This window comes from Colias eurytheme, chromosome 30 (assembly GCF_061535395.1).
Source record: "Colias eurytheme isolate Ceu_HAF_F1 chromosome 30, ilColEury1 Martin Lab GWU primary, whole genome shotgun sequence".
Taxonomy (NCBI): domain Eukaryota; kingdom Metazoa; phylum Arthropoda; class Insecta; order Lepidoptera; family Pieridae; genus Colias; species Colias eurytheme.
In genome coordinates this window covers 171,098-192,000 of record NC_143009.1, presented here as the reverse complement: position 1 = coordinate 192,000, position 20,903 = coordinate 171,098, and the positions used below count along the sequence as shown (strand labels likewise).

At 32.4% G+C, this 20,903-nt stretch overlaps 2 protein-coding genes across 2 annotated transcripts; one reads left to right on the top strand and one right to left on the bottom strand.

The window, feature by feature from the left end:
- Positions 1 to 10,173: 10,173 nt before the first annotated feature.
- On the bottom strand, positions 10,174 to 11,367 carry LOC149895637 (uncharacterized). The gene has a single exon (XM_090118500.1). It carries the CDS (start codon positions 11,331 to 11,333, stop codon positions 10,281 to 10,283), a length of 1,053 nt encoding a protein of 350 aa, XP_089974626.1. The 5' UTR covers positions 11,334 to 11,367; the 3' UTR covers positions 10,174 to 10,280.
- Positions 11,368 to 18,065: 6,698 nt separating this feature from the next.
- LOC149895636 (uncharacterized) lies at positions 18,066 to 18,635 on the top strand. Its single transcript, XM_090118634.1, has one exon. It carries the CDS (start codon positions 18,066 to 18,068, stop codon positions 18,633 to 18,635), a length of 570 nt encoding a protein of 189 aa, XP_089974760.1.
- The last annotated feature ends 2,268 nt before the right edge of the window (positions 18,636 to 20,903 follow it).

Here is a 20,903-nt window from a genome sequence, read left to right as displayed (position 1 = left end):
GGCAAGAAACTCCATAGTTGCTCTTTATATGGACTCTTTATGTCAAATTAATGATTTTAAAATTTTAAAAGTCGATAATGATTTTAAAAGAACAGATACGAATTTCTTTTCCGTTCTTCTCCGTAGGAAATGCTTTCCGAATCAGCTTTGAGTTTGAGTAACGTTTGAGTTTGAGTTTATGCCGGACAAATCCGGTGTAGTATAGTGATATATTGGAAAAATAAAACATATTACGGTAAATAAAAAGCTCACATTCAACTGAAAGTAAATTTTATTTATTTATTCACTTTATTATATAAAACACGAAAATTGAATTCGAATTTAATATATGTATTACTTACAATATCCTGGAAAGATAAATTTATACATATTATAATAACAATTAATATTCCAAATAATTTAATAAATTATTCTTAAATAACATTTAAATGAGGCAAACTTGATTTATTTTTAACTAGCGGTCCGGCCCGGCTTCGACCGTGGTACATGTTTACGTTTTCTCTACATAAGAACCATCCTTGTACTTCAAGGAATATTATAAAAAAAGAATTAACGAAATCGGTTCAACTTTTCTCGAGTTTTGCGCTTTTTTATACTGAGTACCTAATTAATCTCTCTCTCTTTGAGTAATTAGTTAATAAATAACAATAAATTGAGTTAAAATAATTTAGTAAGACTATTACTGTGCATTTACATCAAAGAGCTCATTCTAATCCCACTATGTCAAATTCTTCTTGTAGGCGTAGAGCTTTCGTTGTTCTTAGTGAATAAAAAGATTCTATGCAATGTTCTAATACTGAACAACACTGAATACGAGTTTTTTTACACTAAAAGATCACGAAAGAATGCACTTGCTCTAGCTCTAGCTCTATGTTCGTAAATTTCCTGTCCCTCTCCCTCTACCAGTAGGCAACACCCGTAACCCAGTTACGGTAGTCTATGGGCGGCGCACTTAGCTTACCATCAGGCAAGGCGTCGGCTCGTTTGCCTTCTTCTACCATAAAAAAAAAAAAAAATTAAAAAAAAAAAAAAATTTAAATAAAATTTGTACATACCTGGCCCTATTGTAGAAAAACAAATGAACCAATTTCTTTATTAATTCATTTAAAATAATTTTAATTATTAGATACATTTTTATGTTGAAATTAAAATATCACACAAACCTTTACCTGAAAAGAGATAATATATATTACTATAAGCATTCTTATTCTTATTATAATATATCTATACTAATATTATAAAGCTGAAGAGTTTGTTTGAACGCGCTAATCAGAGGAACTACTGGTCCGATTTGAAAAATTATTTCGGTGTTAGATAGCCCATTTATCGAGGAAGGCTATAGACTATAATATTATTATAATATCACTAGCGGCCCGCCCCGGCTTCGCCCGTGGTACATATGAAAAATAGATGTTGGCCGATTCTCAGACTTACCCGATATGCACAGAAAATTTCATGAGAATCGGTCCACCCGTTTCGGAGGAGTATGCAGACTAACATTGTGACACGAGAATTTTATATATAAGAGATCACGCTAAGACCAACAGGCGTTTAGCACTGCGGGTAAATCCGCAGGGCACAGCTAGTTATTTATAATTAATGAAAGAATACAGGTTCTATAACTTACTGGTTTCTGAAACATAATGAGAATTGTATAAATAAAACTAATTCTTGTACTAAATCTCATCAAAATCTGTTTATTTGAATAATAAAAGATTTTCAAATTGACAATATAAATGTTTTACTTACTCCCTGTGTTCCTGTAACATAATGTAGAATAAAACATAAATAAATAAAAACAAATATTATTTAAATATCATACTATTGTAGACACTTACAGGTGGAAAGTTTAACAGGCGCCATGAAAAAAATTAAATTTTAATAATTTTCTTGTAGGTAGGTAAGTACCTAAAACTAAGTAGTTTTTATAGAAATAAGGTTCAAGGTATCTATATACTAATAATAATATTATAAATCTGTAGAGTTTGTTTGTTTGTTTGAACGCGCTAATCTCGGGAACTACTGGTCCGATTTGAAAAATTCCTTCGGTGTTAGCCCATTCATCGAAGAAAGCTATAGGCTATATAATATCATCTAGCTAAGACCAACAGGAGCGGAGCACTGTGGGTTAACCCGATAAGCACAGCTAGTAGGTTACTAAGAATCTAATTATATGTAGAGCAAAATGAATTTATTAGTGTAGTAATAATATATGTATAAATAAAGTCATGTTATGCCTGAAAAAAATTACACTGAAAACATTTATGCATGTAAGTACTTAAATGTTTTCAAATAGTTTTGCTATTTGGCCATTGCTATCCCATATTTAAAACAGGTTAAAAATGGTTCTGTTTTAATTAATTTATTCCAAAAACTTACGTAACGATCCTGAAAGATAATTTCGTTTTTTAACAAACAAAAAATACTTTAAATATTTTTGTTTATTCAAACATTTCACAGTCAATTTGAAAATAACCACATGTATTTTTATAATAAGTGAATATTTTTTAAAAGGTATCACAAATCATTTTATTTTTTACATCACTGGGAATCGAACTCACACCTAACCACTGCACCACTAGATAATAAATAATATTATAGTTATATACTTACTGTAAACTGTAATTTAATAAATCATTATATTAATAAATAATCAACTCTACAGTCAACTTAAACTAATACCTGATCCCGATTGCAATTTACTACTATTCTATATTCAATATACAATTACTAGGCACGCTGTTTTAGGGGTACCGAAAGGTAAAACAAAAAAAATACTTATTTGTACGGAACCCTGTGTCGCGAGTCAGGTTCGCACGGTTTTACTAAATATACAGTAGCACCTCGTTAAGTCGAACCTCGATAAGTCAAAAACCTCCAAATCTCGAAAAAATGTCTTGTTCCCTTCCCTTCAAACCCGAAAACCTCTATTACTTGAAATTTTGTCCCTCTGTTAGTCGAAATAATCACCAAGTCCCTCCAAGCCATTTTGGTACATATTTTCACTCTATACCTCGAAAAATCAAATTTGACCTCTGTATCTCGAACATAGCAACGTTTTATTTTACAACCTTTATAACTTGATGATTTGGAATTTATTACCTCTATTGTTCGAACAAAAATAAGTTACCGACTTTAAGAATTTGCCGACAGTGCAAGTACACTATTGTTTCTTAGAAAACATTTTAGGAGTATACGATAATTATATTAATTTATTAGAATTTACAGACTCACGAAACACGTGTTTGCGTTAAGTATCTGATGACGAAATTATCGATTCAGTAGCTCAGAAAACCTATACTAATGATTAAGATGACATAGAAGATGTGAATAGTACATGCGCTCCATGGGTTTCCATTAAAGAGGCAAGAACCGCATTGAATACCTTACGAAATTTTATAAAGCAAACCAGTATCTTTGAAAAAGAAGAATTTTCTGCTCTTTATAGATTATAAAATGCTAGAGAACTTTTAAAGCCATATTTTTTATTTTAAAATGATTTGAAATAATGTTGATTTATAATAAATAAAAACATGTTTGTGACCTCTGCAAGTTGAATTTTAATTTATTTTACCTCTCTAAGTCAAAATTTATAAGAATAAACCTCAAACTCTATATGTCGAATCAAAATCCGCCTAAGGGTGCACTCACACACATCAGTCACCGTCACGGCACGTCACCAGACAGGATTAAAAAAAAATATGTATCAATAGTTCTAGTATGACTCTGTTCCCACACGACAGTCGCCGGCACGAAATCTATCAGTGACGTCACCGGTCAGGCACGTCAAATAATCTTTCCATACATGTATCATACTTTTATCCCCACTCACCCGGTGCCGTCACGTCTCAGTTCAGTCAGCGTCGTGCTACCGTCAATAATTGCTACATGTTCTCTAGCGTGACACACGTCTAATCACTGATTAACCTGATGTATGTGTTCAATGATTCAGTCAAACCGGCGACGTGACTGACGGACAACCGACAACATGACGGTGACTGGTGTTTGTGGATACGTACACAAAACGTCACCGATCAGTCATCGGTGACTTGACGGTGACTGATGTGTGTGAGTGCACCCTTAGTCGAAATTCTCCATAAGTTGAAAACTCTATAACTCGAATTTTTTGGCGTCTCCCTTGATATTCGACTTATAGAGGTGCTACTGTATTTTAAAGGCGTGCATTTTAGCTTACATAAGAGTAGGCTTTCACCAATAATGTGCGAGGATGTGTAGCGAGGAATGTGTTTATAAATAACCAATAGTATCGCCACAGAATACATAGATAATAGAAGCTAAACGTTACAGAACGGACACTCTCTGCCTCCCGCCAAAATTAAACACTTACCTCACCCCGCACGATCAGGCTATAAATGGTCCGCATTTTTCTGCAAGGACGATACGCAACGAAGATTGACAACATTAATCAAATTGACTTAAAGTAATTTTATTATTTTGGATTTTTGATGATCGTTTTTCGTAGAAAATACATAGTTAGATATTGTGCTGTTTAAGCAGTGCCAACCATAAAGCGTTAACACACACATTTGCAGTCTCTACAGTGTGACTGTCAAAACGATAATTTTGTAAGGAGTGTCCGGGGTGTGGTGTCGCTTCAACCGCTAAACGCTTCAAACTTCAAACTAAATGCAAATCCATACTAATATTATAAATGCGAAAGTAACTCTGTCTGTCTGTCTGTTACTCAATCACGCCTAAACTACTGAACCAATTTGCATGAAATTTGGTATGGAGATATTTTGATACCCGAGAAAGGACATAGGCTACCTTTTATTGCGAAATAATATGTACCACGGGCGAAGCCGGGGCGGACCTCTAGTTCAAAATAAAGCGATATGATTGGTTATTTACAAACATATTGCTTACTACACATCCTCACACATTACTGGTAGAAAAGCACCCTAAAATTATTATTTGTTTATGGATTAAAAATGTTTTTAATCATGTTTATATTAAACTTACCACATTCTGCAAAAAATAATTTTTTTTTTATTATAGAAATAAATCAACTTTAATTTTGAACAACATGAATTTTTTTTTTTAAATCATATGTGTTCAAATAATAAAAGTTCATACCTCAGGCTGCAATAATTAAAAGGTTTTTTCATACAATGAAAACAGCAATATTATCATTTTCTTTTTATACGATCATTTAATCATTAATCTATACTTAATATTATAATGCTGAAGTGTTTATTTGTTTGTTTGAACGCGCTAATCACAGGAACTACTAGGTCCGATTTGATTTCTTTCAATGTTAGATAGCCCATTTATCGAGTAAGGCTTTAGGCTATAGGCTGTGCTATAGGTATATCATCACGCTAAGACCAACAGGAGCGGAGCAATGCGGGTAAAACCGCGAGGTACAGCTAGCAAGTAGTAAAGTGAATACTCACAGTTGTCTAAAATAATAACATCATACTTTTTAATTTCATTTGTACATTAATTAACTCTATATATTATATCTATAAAGCTAAAGAGTTTGTTTGTTTGTTTGATCGCACTAATCTCGGGAACTACTGGTCCGATTTGAAAAATTATTTCGGTGTTAGATAGCCTATTTATCGAGGAAGGCTATAGGCTATATATCATCTCGCTAAGACCAACAGGAGAGGAGCACTGCGTGTAAAACTGGGGAGCACAGCTAGTAATAAATAAACGGTCTACTTATAAATAAATTAAAAAGAATTACCTCATCTGGCTGCAAATATAAATCAGTGAAATTTTAGTCATTTTTTTCTCTTTATTTAATCTTTATTATATCTTATAATTTTATTTTATTTACCTGTAACTGAAAATTTAAATATAATTATAATTAAATATGTTTGTTAAAGAAGGGAAACCATAATATTACTATCGTAGAAATCTGCATATAATAGAGATTAGTTATATTTTCATATTTGTTTTACATGGGTTAAGCAACTTAAGTCGCAGTCGGTACATTGATGGGTGGTTTCCTAAATGGTAAGTCTGTAGTTAGGTAAGAGATTTTCAAGAGACATAAACTTATCTACTGATCGAAAATTGTTAAGTATTAATTAATTATCGTAGATAACAAAATGTCTAGACCTCTGATAAAAATAATTTTCAGATGGCGACAACAACGTACTAATTTTTTTAATATTAATCTTCTTCTTACTTATATTTTTACGTTTAAATATAACATAAAGAAAATAAATAGTGAATGTTAAAAACTACTTACTGTAAGCTAAAATAAAGAAACAATTATTAGAATTAGATCAGACTTCGTTCGTTAAATTTTTATCAGGCATTGTAAAATGTAAAGTTCGTACTAAAATCTGAACTAATATTATAAAGCTGAAGAGTTTGTTTGTTTGTTTGAACGCGCTAATCTCGGGAACTACTGGTCCGATTTGAAAAATTCTTTCGGTGTTAGAGAGCTCATTTATCGAGGAAGGCTATAGGCTATATTATATCATCACGCTACGACCAACAGGAAAGGAGCCACGGGGGTGAAACCGCGCGGAGCAGCTAGTGTGATTATAATAATATCATATACCTATCAATATCAATAGTTGTGTCCACCAATGGGCTGGTTCCTACCTCCTTAAAACAATATTTAAGGAGGTTGGATTTACCGGTAAAGCCCATGACAGTGGCGATACAGCGGGCAGTCCTTCTGGATAACGCTCGGATAGTCCGTAGGTTCCTCACTCAGTCGCCCTTGACACCGGCCGTCTGGCCACTCAGCCGGAGTTTTTTTCAGCAACGCCGCGAGGCGAGATACTTGCCCCCTCAATATAACATGTATATAGGTATAGGATAAAAATAAAAATAAAATGACTGGGTCACATTTTGGATAATAATATTACCGCAAGAAATAGTTTTTTTTTGTGTTTGTTTTGACTGTATCTCAGGACAGAATAATAACTAGTAGCTATAGGTAGCTATCTTCACACTAAGTTCAACTTACCACTGCTGTTTCTGTAGCCTGCAACATAAATAAATATGACTTACCTACATTGACAAAACTTTATAAGAATATACACGTGATACGTGATGATGAAAGAAAAAAATCTATAAAAAGTTTGGTTTTATGGCATCCAAATGCTTTATATAAATTTAAAAAGAATACAAAAAAATCCATCACGAGGCGGGATTCGACCCTGGTCCTTCACGCCAATCAGTGACGTGAGGACAATATATACATAGCTTTGATTTTAATTCAACAGATACAATTAATACAATCTTTCTGAAATATTGTTTCCTTCTGGGATTTCAATGTAGATTTACATCCGTAAACGGAACAGATTTTGCGCGCCATAATAGAATATGTAAGTACCTATGTATAATAAAATTATAACACAAAAAATCCGGGGCGGACGCCCTCCGCCCCGCACGTGCACCCGTGATCCCGCCAGAGCAATCGAATTTATTCAATTCTTTCAGTTTTATATGTCAGGGAGACACCGCGCGCCATCTATTGAATAATTTTTTTCTCTTCTTTATAAAATAATTTATTAAGCTAAAAAATGTTATTCAGTTATTACATAAATATTCTTACATTTTCTGAAGCAGACGAATCAGTTACCTGCAAGTATTTAAAAATAATTTAATTTGCACAGAAAACAATAGAAATAAAATATACAACGTAATTTGTTGTGCCACGTTTACTTTGGCAAATAAATGTTAACGAGTAAACATTAATTTTACCCAATTTAATTATTAATGAAAATCATGAATTCCATCAACGGAATCTCTACGGTTCTTCTTTGTAATAACTGCTTAACACGTTCACTGCGGCACCTAAAATGCCAAACTTACCGTTGTTGCGGCATGTCTTCCATACTTCACATCGGCAAGTTCACCACTGTGCGTCATGAGCCATTTTTATCACATCGCACCTTCTGACTTTGAAGGTTAATAATTTCATGAAATTTCAAGATATTTCAAAAAATTTTTTTTCAGATAATAGTATATATAGTCTAGTATATACCGCATGAATAGCTTTTAGTTTGACCGAATAGTTTAAAAGATATGAGGGAAAATGTAAACCCCTGATTTTGTGAAAAATTATTTGCCATCCCGCACTGCGTTGATACGGCATGTTTACAGTAATAGCGATGGGAAACACTGTAAAATAAAACATCGATATCGATATAAATCAATTTTGTATATTTCAGTCTGTTTGTTAACAGATAACGAGATCGTCGATACAAAAAAAAAACACATATAAAACAAGGTACTGGATAGAGTACTATCAGGAAATTGTTCAGTAACTTTTGTTTTAATTTGTTCAGTAAATTTTGTTTTAATGTTTTATATTATTTTCACAACTGTCATCACATTTTTGCATTTATGCTACGAAATAAAAGAAAGTAAAAAAACTAAAGCCTCTAAGGTATCATTGTCATTTAAAAAAACTCAAAAGAAAAGTGCTTCGGTCCTGGTGCATCACTATGCGAGACTGACACGCGGCGCGCTCGCAGTACAGTGCGGCATGAGGTGCTTGTTCATGGCAAAATATTTGACATGCCGCACACAAAAGAAACGGTTTCTTTTCTATGCGTTGTGTCCTATATTTTGCCATACGATTTTTAAACGAAATTGAGTCCTACTTAAAACTGTGATCACAAAAATATATTTGTCCCTTTTCTAGTCATTGATTAACATATAAAAAACCTCGCCGCACCACGGTGAAAACTGCGATTTTGGGCGCCGCACTGTGGTGTAGTCGCTGATGGCCCGATAATGGACATGCCGCAGTGAACGTGTTAAATCGGTGGTAAATGGTAAATCTATCTTATGACAATTTTCAAAGTGCTTCTAGAAGAAGTCTACTTGAATAAATAAATGTTTGAGTTGAAATATTTATTTTTTAAACATACATTACTAGTAGCATCTGCAGTTGGTGTTGTAGCCTGAAAATATAGGTTATAAATATATATACTAATAATATTATTAAGCTGAAGAGTTTGTTTGTTTGAACGCGCTTATCTCAGGAACTATTGGTCGGATTTGAAAAATTCTTTCGGTGTTGAGGAAGGCTAAAAGGCTATATAATATCATCTCGCTAAGACCAACAGGAGCGGAGCAATGCGGGTGAAACCGCGGAGCACAGCTAGTTGTTCATATGTAATAATAATTAATCTTAGACCAATAAAAAATTAACATTATTTATTCTAATCGTTAAAAAAGCGCGGGACAATTTTTTGCCTTTTTTTCATCTTTAACAGATAACACAAACCAAAAAAAATATCATCACGGAGTTTTCTACTTACAGTGTCTGATGTCTGAAAAAAAGCATATTTATAATTGAGATCTACTTAAAAAATTGCGATAGTCAAGTTTTATATACAAAAGCAAGCACACATATCCAACTATAGTTGATACAATCGATTAAAAATATTAAATAATATTGTAACACTTGTAGAGATAAAAATATATAGTTCGCTCAAATAAAATTAGACCACGCTGTGCTAGGAATAAACCTAGATAACACGCTAGCGACTAGACTATTCAACGTCACGCTAGGAATGCTCCTAACATCCTAACTACTATAATTGCGGAAGTATAGTCTATCTATCATTTCTTCACGCCTAAACCACTAAACCGATTTGGATGAAATTTTATATAGAGATAGCTTGAAAGCTGAGAAAGGACATTGGACTGGATTGGATAGTATTTTTAACGAAACTATACGGTCTTATTTTATGACTATGCGGCCGAAACATGACTGTTGAAAATCGAAGAAACCAAGGTCACGAATTACTTCGATGTGTTATTTTAAATAATAATTAATTAACCTAATTGCCCAATGCATTTTTATTTTTATTTCAATGAAAAGTAAGGATGGGTGAAAATAAAACTCATGTTACAATAAAGTATCATTTTATAAGCTAAACAAAAAATAATGCTAGAAAGCACGTACATAACATTTGAAGTCACGCTAGGACAATAAAACTGTCCTAATTTGCGATAAGCTAGGTTAAAGCGTAAGTCATAACGTCATTGCGTGAGCATTAGGATAAGAGTTTAAAGACTCTATTTAATTTTAGCTCTGATTCTACTGTAAAGACGCGTTGGACCTAATCCTTTTTATACCGCGCAAAACGTACGTAAAACTAAAACACACAACATAATATTTACAAGAATCAAACAATCATCATCAAAACTATATTAAACCGCACATTATATTTTCATCTTTTAAAATCTTATTATTAACAAAAAACATACTCTTTATTTTACTTTCTAATTCATAAAGTCACGCAACCCCCGTGAAATAAGAACAAAAGACATTAAAGAAAATGACAGATCTGTATCATAAATATTAAATATGTCATAGTAGAGCTAATAATAGCAAGCAACAATCTCTTATCAACAAAAAACATCTCATACCCTGAAAAACGTAACGGCCACGCTTCCACTGCGTTCAATAATATCTTAGCTTCGATCCGAACCTCTTTCGGCAATGCGTAGTTCATTATTATGTCATTTGTTATGATTTTTAATTCTTCTCTTGATGTTAATACATTCTCACAAATAAAAGCAATAACACATATAGAAAAGAATTCCATACCGCACCACATTATTACGGCAACCATAATAAGGTTTGAAGCGATCCCCTTACGGTTAAATAAATAAAAGTAACCAAATATCGTAAATAATACGTATGTAAACGCAGAAGTAACAGAAAATAAAATGGTCGTAGTAAAAACTTTATTGATTAACACACTCACTTCCCCGATCAAAGAGTAAGCCATAGACAACGATCGTATTTTTATTTTTTTGGCGCGAACAACGACCTGACGTCTGTCACTTTTCCCTCCAAACGCATATAAACATTTTTTTAATATACCCAGACGTTGGGAATTAGTTACTATATATGTACAAAATATAAATATCTCAAGTTTTTCCTTGAACGCCATGATCGATGTAAATAGTGTCATAAAACTAAAATCATCCTGAAAATAATTAATGATCACCGTAAATAAAGTGTATGACGTAATGAGAACACTTAACATTACTATGAGTTTTAATTTCCCCGCTTCATAAAATTCGTTATTAATCTGTAACAAGCAGTCTACTACTGACATTTTTTTGATGATATCTGTATAGCTGTTTGAAAATAGGTACGGTACAATCATTTGTATTATAAACTGAAGCATCGTATACATAACCGGCGTGAACATAACATAAAATTCGTAACCCTTACGCACTGAATAAGCTTTTATATCGATTGAGCACATTACTAAGCATAGTACACTGGCGCTTATAAACAATAGAGAATACAACTTATTCGCTAATGTTGGGGTTTTTATGTCACCATGCACGTAAGTAAATCGAAACATACAGAAACATTTTTCTACTCTTATCAATGGCTGTAAGTAATTTATTATACCCTTCAATTTTTCATGTGTTTCCTCCATCATTGTAACAAAGAAGCTACAACAAACACAAATATATAAGATACAAATATAACACAAGCCCTTTGAAAATTTTTAATTATTCTTGAAAGTAGAAATCTGTCATTTCTGGTTTGCAGCCTTTTTAATCACATCTGCACAGGTTTTCAAGTCTTTATTTCCACAGAGATAAGCTATAAATTATTATAAGATTGTCTATGCTTTTGATAACTCTAACACACTCATAATCACTCTTTGTCTAAATCACAGATAGAATAAACTGTAGTCTTTGATTTTTCACACTGGCAATCTTGTCTTGCAATTTTTGAATATTAAAACTCAAATTGGATTCGACTTTTACATATTATGTAGATAATACTCATTCTGTTATAAAAAATGTATGCGTGTACTAGAGTACACACGTAAGAAGTAAAACTTCTTTATGACCTTAAAAATGTCACGAGTATGGCGTAACGCAAAAATGTCACACGTACGGCGTAACGCAAAAATGTCACACGTACGGCGTAACGCAAAAATGTTACACTAAATTTTTGTCCAACCCCGATAAAGAAGTTTCACTTCAATAAAAATAACCATCGAATCATAGGCCGTATTCAGAAAGGGCCGAAACTTATAAGGGCTTACCGGCGCTTGTCAGCGCTGGTTCGTTCTACACAAAGGAAGCAGGTTGAAGTAGACCAAGGCATACCAGTGCGTGATGAAGCTTTTCGGCCGCGTTCAGCGCTTATCGGCGCGTGTTCATATTATATTTTCCTGCGCGGGTTACCAGCGCATAATATATAAACTGACGTAGACGCTGTATATACGTGAATAAACTTGCAGTTAAAGCCGTTCCGCGTTAGACAATGATATTAGTATTCTAAGCATTCAATATGAAAGTTGATAAACAAATATAATAACGATATTACAATTAATTAAGGTAATGGAAATACATATAGATAATTACTTAAAAGCATTTGGTGATAGAATCGAGAATGGATAAAATACCATTAAATTTATTTACTATTGACGCATTGGTATATAAGTGAAGTCCCATGTCCCCTAGTGGGGTAAAAGGCAGATGCATTATACCTACATCTGTTTCACTGATAAATTTTTTTAGGGACAAGCAGGTGATCAGCCTTTTGTGTCCTGCCAGACCGAGACATTTTTTTTCTTCATAACCAATTTTTTCTCAAATACTATACTAGGTATACTATACTTACTTACTGACTTACTAGGTATACTATACTTTATACTTATTTTTTTTTACTTCACAAGACAAACTTTCTTTCACAAAGTTACTCGGAGACTATCTAACACTAAAACTTTCAATATAGTTTTCCTCTATTGCTTCAGAACTAATAATTTTATCTACCGTCTGTCATTCTCATTTAATTAGCGTTGTTGCTATTATTGGTGAGAGCGTTGAATCATTGAGAAATCAATTAGAAATAAGTAATAATCAATGATATAATAGTGGACTATACTTTGTCGAAAGATGTTCGCAACGAAGCTAAGATATTATTGAACGCAGTGGAAGCGTGGCCGTTACGTTTATCGGGGTATGAAATGTACCTAAGAGATTGTTGCTCGACATTAAAAGCTCTACTATAACTACATATTTAATATAGTATAAAATACAGATTTGTCACGTTGTCTAATGGAAATGTTGTTGTAAATAATGATTTTAATAGATTGAGCAACATTTGATCCAGTTTAGTCAACTTAGAAACAAACATAATTATTGCCAGACGTAAGTTATGGATATAAATAATTTAATATTTATTGAATAAAGTATGAATGCATTTAAATTTTTATAAAATACATGTTTTTATTATTATTTTTTCATAGTATAATTTTATAATATGGCTCAGCATAAAAATGTTGAACAGAAGTCTGTTAACATGAATTCAACGATTATGACATTATAAATCCACAATCCACATTAGAGTAATTGGTAACCCGTATTTATTCGAATCTAAATATACCTACATACATGGACGTATAAAAAAAGACGGACGCCGTATTACGAACAAACAACGTGAAGCCACCATAGTAAGCTAGCGATCGTGTAAAGACAATAAACACGCACACACTCTCACCATAGTAAGCTAGTCGGCCGCCATTACGTCGTGAACTACCGACTGATTAACTGCGTCACTGTTTCACAAAAAATATTTAAAATGCTGTCTTGCGTGGTTAAATGGTGTCGCAACAGTACAATTTTAAATAACAAAACACGAGGGATTACATTCCACAGGGAAGCAAGTTATTTCTTTTATGTTTTAATGACAAAATTATTACGGCAAAATTTATAGAAAAAAATACAGCCGCCATTGTCAACAGGACAGCTGTTGCCATGGCAACATGGCACACACACATGGATGTTTCGCCGCCATTACTAGGCTTCACTCAATGTTTAGGCGATATACCGTCCGTCTTTTTTTATACGTCCATGCCTACATAATTATTATCTATTCAATTATGATATCCTAGTATTCCTAGCGTGACGTTGAATAGTCTTGTCGCTAGCGTCGCTTTCCGCTGTCTGTCTTGTGTTACGTAATGGACAAGGCGGGCGGGCGAAAGCTAGGTAGTTATCTATAATTTGTCTTTCCGGAACGATAATAAAGTACTTTTTGAGCTAGCACGCACGAGCAACTTTGTCTCCGCAACTATTTTGTCTCTCCACCCATGGGCTAGCATGATATACAATTGAAGGGAGAGACAAAATAGTTGCGGAGACAAAGTTGCTCGTGCGCGCTAGCTCTTTATACTTATTCATTTGTAAAAACTTTCATGATTAGAAATGTTTCCAGTTTGAGTCAATTAAGACCTTAGATTAAGAAACATGCATATCTTTATATTGTAATACCTAGTACACATATTATAATTTCTAAAAATATATATAGTATGAAAGTACTGCTTATCGACGTTACTACAAGGAAGCAATTTCCCATGTTATACATATTAACTTAAAATTTAAACGAATTGACAGTGTTTATATAAGTAATAAAGTATTTCCATTACATTGATTGCAATCTAGTAATGTTTTATATATATTGGGAGTACAAATATCATTTGGCTGGCCTTTAAGAAAAAAAGAGCGTGTGTGCCGAGCACACTTGTCAGAAGTAAAACTGTTTCGACAACACAAATAAACCACGTTTTCTTGATGACGTGACGGTATTCCCATAACGCGATTTTGGAATTTTATTCTCAACGCGCCTAAAGAAGCTTCACATAAAAAAAGAGTATTTTCCTGAACATAACAGCTATTGATTATCTCTAGTACAAAAAACCTAAATTCAAACGAAGTTCAAGAGCAAGTTAAAATTGCCAGTGTTCAAAATCATCAAAACTTTTAAGTGGGAAAATCTTGCATTATTTTTACCCACGGCCCCCGGGGAGGGTAATGTGGGTTATATGCGATTCTAGATTGTAGGACTAAAACTTCACTGTGTTCCGTCGAGCCACTTTTATGAATTAGTGGTGAATCTAAGCTTTTGTGATTTAAAAATGGCTAATGTAAGACAAATAAAAAAATACAATGTTAGATTGATTTGTTTTACAGCCACAATTTAATCTTATATGCGTGTATTAGTGTAAGTCTGCATTTAAAACGAAACGATTGGCATTATTTACTTTCTTTTTATAATGGAGGGATCACAAGATAAATTCAAATGTATAATAAATTGCTTACAGCCATTAATGACACTAGAAAAATGCTTCTGTATGTTTCGATTTACTTACGTAAATGGCGCTATTAGAGCTCCAGTATTAGCGAACAAGATGTTCTCTTTCCTTTTTATACTTGCAGCTATAATCTTCTTTATATTTTGCTTAGTCGATTTAAGAGACACTGCCTTGCGTGCCGGTTTGAAATTCAATTTTCTGACAAACGCACCGAATGCGTTTACGTTACTTCAATTTGTTATTCAAATGACTGTACCGTATTTATTTTCAAACAGCTATATAGATATCATTAACAAAATGTCCAGAATTGACTGTATGTTACGGATTAATAACGATATTTATACAGCAAGGAAAATAAAAACAATAATAATTTTAAGTTCCGTAATTGTGACCTCATATATAGTGGTGATGAACTATTTTACTATGACTGTTTTTGGATACATGGTGGTGCTTTCATCGGTCCTAGTGTTCAGGCAAAAACTGGACATATTTGCATTCTGTACGTATGTTTATGTGTTTTCTGTCCGACTCGATACAATTAACAATTATTTAACTGCAATTGTCAGAAAAAATGACACACGTCAGATTGTTGTTCGCGCCAAAAATATAAAAATAAGAACGTTGTCTATGGCTTATTGTTTGCTTGGTGAAGTAAGTTTGTTAATCAATAGAGTATTTAATTCGTCTATATTTTTCTTAGTGATTACTTCATACATATTTGTATTAAATACAATCTGGAATTACATTTGTTACTACCGTTATAACACAGACTCAAACTTCACCGCTTCTTTGGCAATATTGATCGTGATGGAATATTTTTCAATAAGTTGTATTGCTTTTATTTGTGATAGTGTTGTATCATCGAGGGATCAATTAAAAGTAATAATTAATGACATTATAGTCAACTACAGATTGACAAAAGAGGTTCGTAACCAATCCAAGATATTATTGAACGCTGTGGAAGCGTGGCCGTTACGTTTATCAGGGTATGAAATGTTTTTTGTTAATAAACGATTGTTGATTGCCATTATCAGCTCTGCTACTACGTATTTAATATTTATGATGCAGATATGTAATTTTAAATATTGACTAGCTTGGCCAGACTTCAAAAGAATTCATTATTTTTGATCCAATTTAGTTTTGTAGTTTATATATATATATTATGTGAAGGTACTTCATAGTATAATTGTAAAAAAGAATAAATAAAATAATGTCTTATTTGCAATAGGTGTTTCACTGTTACCCATCCTATTTTCTAGTTTATAGGTACATATAATAAAATCGTAAATAAGAGCGAGCGCGCACGAGCAACTTTGTCTCCGCAACTATTTTGTCTCTTCACCCATGGGCTAGTATGAAAGTGCGCGCACGTAGCGACGCAACTCCCCATACAAATTGATGGGAGAGACAAAATAGTTGCGGAGACAAAGTTGCTCGTGCGCGCTCGCTTTAATAAAACAAATGCTAGCACATATATTATCGTGATGCATCTTAAGTCCTATTATGTATATATTATATTATATTCCTAGCGTGACAAAGGTCTTGCTGGTATTATACACCTCGCAGAGCGGGGTGTTATAATAGAGACTACCGTCAAGTTCTATCAACTAATTATGCAGAAAACTAAACTGCATTTCTTTCAAACTATCTAGAAAACGAAGCATAACGTGATTGATTTGATTCTTCAATATTAAATTAAATATGAATTGATGATTTTATTTCTACAAAAACATACAACGATTCGTAAATTTAATTTGTTATAAAACTTTGGGTATTTTCTACACTCAGCAAAAATTAACATAACACATAACTTTCCCCATTTTTTATGTGTTTGGTAATAAAGTAATAATTATGAAATGAAATTCTTGTCCACCCAAAAACACCCTATTTTCATTATTTCGATAAGAATTGTAATTATAATTACATTTTTATAAGTCATGTTAACATCAAAATATAATGAAGTGACCGTATTAAAATAATAAGAAATTTCCATTACATTTATTGACACAATTTGTATTTAGTGAACGACTTCCATGTTCAATGGTTGTTTTTTGAGAATTATAAAATATAGTTATTTTCTATGACTGTTGATATTATACAAAAAAACTTGGAATCTTGAGTTGAGGTTCACAATCGTAAAATTTTCTCAGATATCTGTGCTCTACTTTTTATGATACAATAAACAAGGAAACAGGTCATCACTCCGGATCAAATTTTCATCTTTATTTTTAATATATTGTGCTACGAATCGAGAGCATAGGCTTTTTCTAGAAAAGCTTGATGACTATTGAAAAAAATACGCAACAGATGCATTTGAAAAATTTTTTACGATTTAATGAATTATTTTATCTGATTAAGGGGTGCTGCGTGTTTACTATAACTGTCAGCGAAAAATTTACCTATTGACTTTCTTTTAAAATGGAGGAATCGCAAGAAAATATTAAAAGTATAATAAACTGCTTACATCCATTAATAATCGTAGAAAAATGCTTGTCTGTGTTTCGATTCACTTATATTAATGGTATTATTAAAGCTTCAACATTAGCGAACAAGTTGTATTCTGTATTTTTTGTAATTTCCAGCCTTATGTGTTATACATTAGGCATAATCGATTTTAAAAAAACGTCACTGTCAAACGGCTTAGAATTCAATTTTTTAACGGCCATGCCGGGTGTATATATGATGGTTTATTTTGTTATGCAAACGATGGTTCCGAACTTATTTACAAACAGCTATGTTGATATCATCAAAAAATTGGCAAATGTAGACTGCTTGTTACAGATCAATAGCGACTTTTATGTAGAAAATAAATTAAAAACAAAACAAATGTTATTTGTTTTCATTGCGATGATTATATTATATTTTATGGCAATGGATTATTTTGCTGCACAAGTGTTTGGGTGTTTATTGATATCATTTTCATCGATTTTGGTATTCAGACAAAAACTTGAGATATTTACATTATGTACGTTTATATCAATGTTTTCTCAACGTCTGGATATATTAAAAAAATATTTATCCGAGTTTGGCGGGAAAAATGACACACGTCAGGTTGTTCGCGCCAAAAATATCAAAATACGCACATTGTCTATGGCTTACTGTTTGATCGGCGAAGTGAGTGTGTTAATCAATAGAGTTTTCAGTACAACTATATTATTTTTAGTGACTACTACATATGTTTACATGTTAAATTCAATATGGAATTACACTTGTTACTATCGTTTCGATAAAAACGTTAACTTTGTATTTTCTTTAGCAATGTGGTGCATGATAGAATTAATTACAATAACAGTTACTGCTTTCATCGGTGATAGTATAGTATCGTCGAGGGATCAATTAAAAATCATAATTAATGATATAATAGTGGACTATACTTTGTCGAAAGATGTTCGCAACGAAGCTAAGATATTATTGAACGCAGTGGAAGCGTGGCCGTTACGTTTATCGGGGTATGAAATGTTTTTTGTTAATAAGAGGTTGTTGCTTGCTGTGGTCAGCACCTCTACAACGTATTTAATATTTGTGATACAGATTTGTCATTTCCTATAATTACCACTTGAAATGATTTAATTTATAATTTAATTTCATTTATTAAAAAATTGTAGTTTATGTTTTAGACAAACAATAAAAAGTTGTTATAAAAAATGTGTTTGCTATTACCCATTCCTATTTCTAGAAACCTAAATTAAATGTTTGACTAACCAAATTAAAACAATGTGTAGGAATTAAGAGAAAATATTTAATTTTCAAATAATTAAATATTTTTAGTAAAAAGTAAGATTTCGTGGCATGATTTCATGAAATGTGATATCCTCATTTCACTTTGACTTATACCTATAAGTACCTACCAAAATAAATACTTCCTGACCTAGCTTGTCACATTTCAAAACATTCCTAGCGTGACGTACTGGTTATACCTACTCCTAACGTATCCTTAATCCTTAGGTTATACTCTAGCTCAGTAGCTCTAGTACTGACTTGTTTGGTTTAATTTGTGGTTAAAGCGTAAATAATTAATTACTATTCAGCTTTTAAAACTATTAAATTTGTCCTAACTATGTGCTTAATATTTATTGTGATTTTAATAGAAAATACTTATTATCTTTCAGTTAGAACACTGACTCCTAAAAAAGTAACAAAGGCATTGACTGTTGTAAGAATAAAATAATTTAAAACATGTATATCGGTCATATACTATTTACAAAGTACTTCTATGTTGTAGATTCAATGTTTTTTTAACCGTCAACTTAAGTACGATGTGATTTTTTTTCCGTATATACATTAGTCCAATATACTAGATAGTAATATAATAACGTACATCTATATATATATAAAACTCAAAGGTGACTGATATAGTGATCTATCAACGCACAGCCCAAAGCACTGGACGTATCGGGCTGAAATTTGGCATGCAGGTAGATGTCATAACGTAAGGCGTCCCCTAAAAAAGGATTTTAGAAAATTCATCCCCTAAAGGGGTAAAATAGGGGATGAAAACTTACACCATGAAAATTTATCTTTTCCACGCAAGCGAAGCTGCGGGCAACAGCTAGTAATAAATAAACTCCATTTCATCGATTGATGTGTTACTAGCCTTTATATTACTATTTTAAATAACTAATAAGTATCTACCGTGGATTCGCCCGACGTTTAAATATTATTTATTTTCGTAAATTTTCTTTCATCGTTAACTTCTTGTTTTAAACTTGTTGTTGTTATTCTGGTTAAAAAAAGCCGAGTTTCATCAAACTCCGTTTTGCAGTTTCCGCGTGAAAGAGTACCTAACAATTAAACCTATGTCTATACATTCTAAAATATTGCGTTTATTATATAAGTAGGATAAGTATCTAATATATATTATAAAGGCGAAAGTTTGTAAGGATGTATGGATGTATGGATGTCTGTTACTCTTTCACGTAAAAACTACTGAACCGATTACAATGAAATTTAGCACACATATAGAGGGTAACTTGGATTAACACAGGATAGTTTTTATCCCGGAAATCCCACGGGAACGGGAACTATGCGGGTTTTCTTTTGCAAACGCGGGCGAAGCCGCGGGCGGAAATCTAGTTTCTTCATAATATCTTGGATATATTATACGGAAAATACTGAAAAAATACACAGATAACTTTTTTTTATAATAACTACCTACTATCAGTATGTTTAATGTTATAATATGAAATCAAAAACACAATACACTAATAGACAAACACATTTTTTTATGTTAATGTTTTATCGAAATTTAATTCATATCAACACACAGACACTACATTTTCATTAATTTCCTATGATACAATTACCAAATGGCCGTACATCATTACTTACCTACAAATTCATTTTCAATAACTTAACTACCTCCAAATAAAATTATTATAACTACGTAAACATCAAATATATAATAGTACTAGAGCCCACCGCAAGATCATTGCGTTCATAGTTTTTTTTTTTGATGAACCCAAAATTTTATGAATATTTATAAGTAGCTTTCCGCCCGCGGCTTCGCCCGATTTGTTTTAAACATAATAAATTATATACTAAAACCTTTCTCTTGAATCACTCTATCTATTAAAAAAAACTGTCGCGTAGTTTTAAATACTTAAGCATACATAGGGACATAGGGACAGAGAAAGCGACTTTGTTTTATACTATGTAGTGATTAGGAGAATATATTATATCGACTAGATTGCCCGTCAAAATTTGGCCGCAAGCATGTTTAATTAAATCTTTTTCTAATCGATTATTTGCCGTGATTTGACATTTTATACAAAAAACAAGTGAACGAAAATCCCCAAAAATCGATTAGAAAAAATTTAA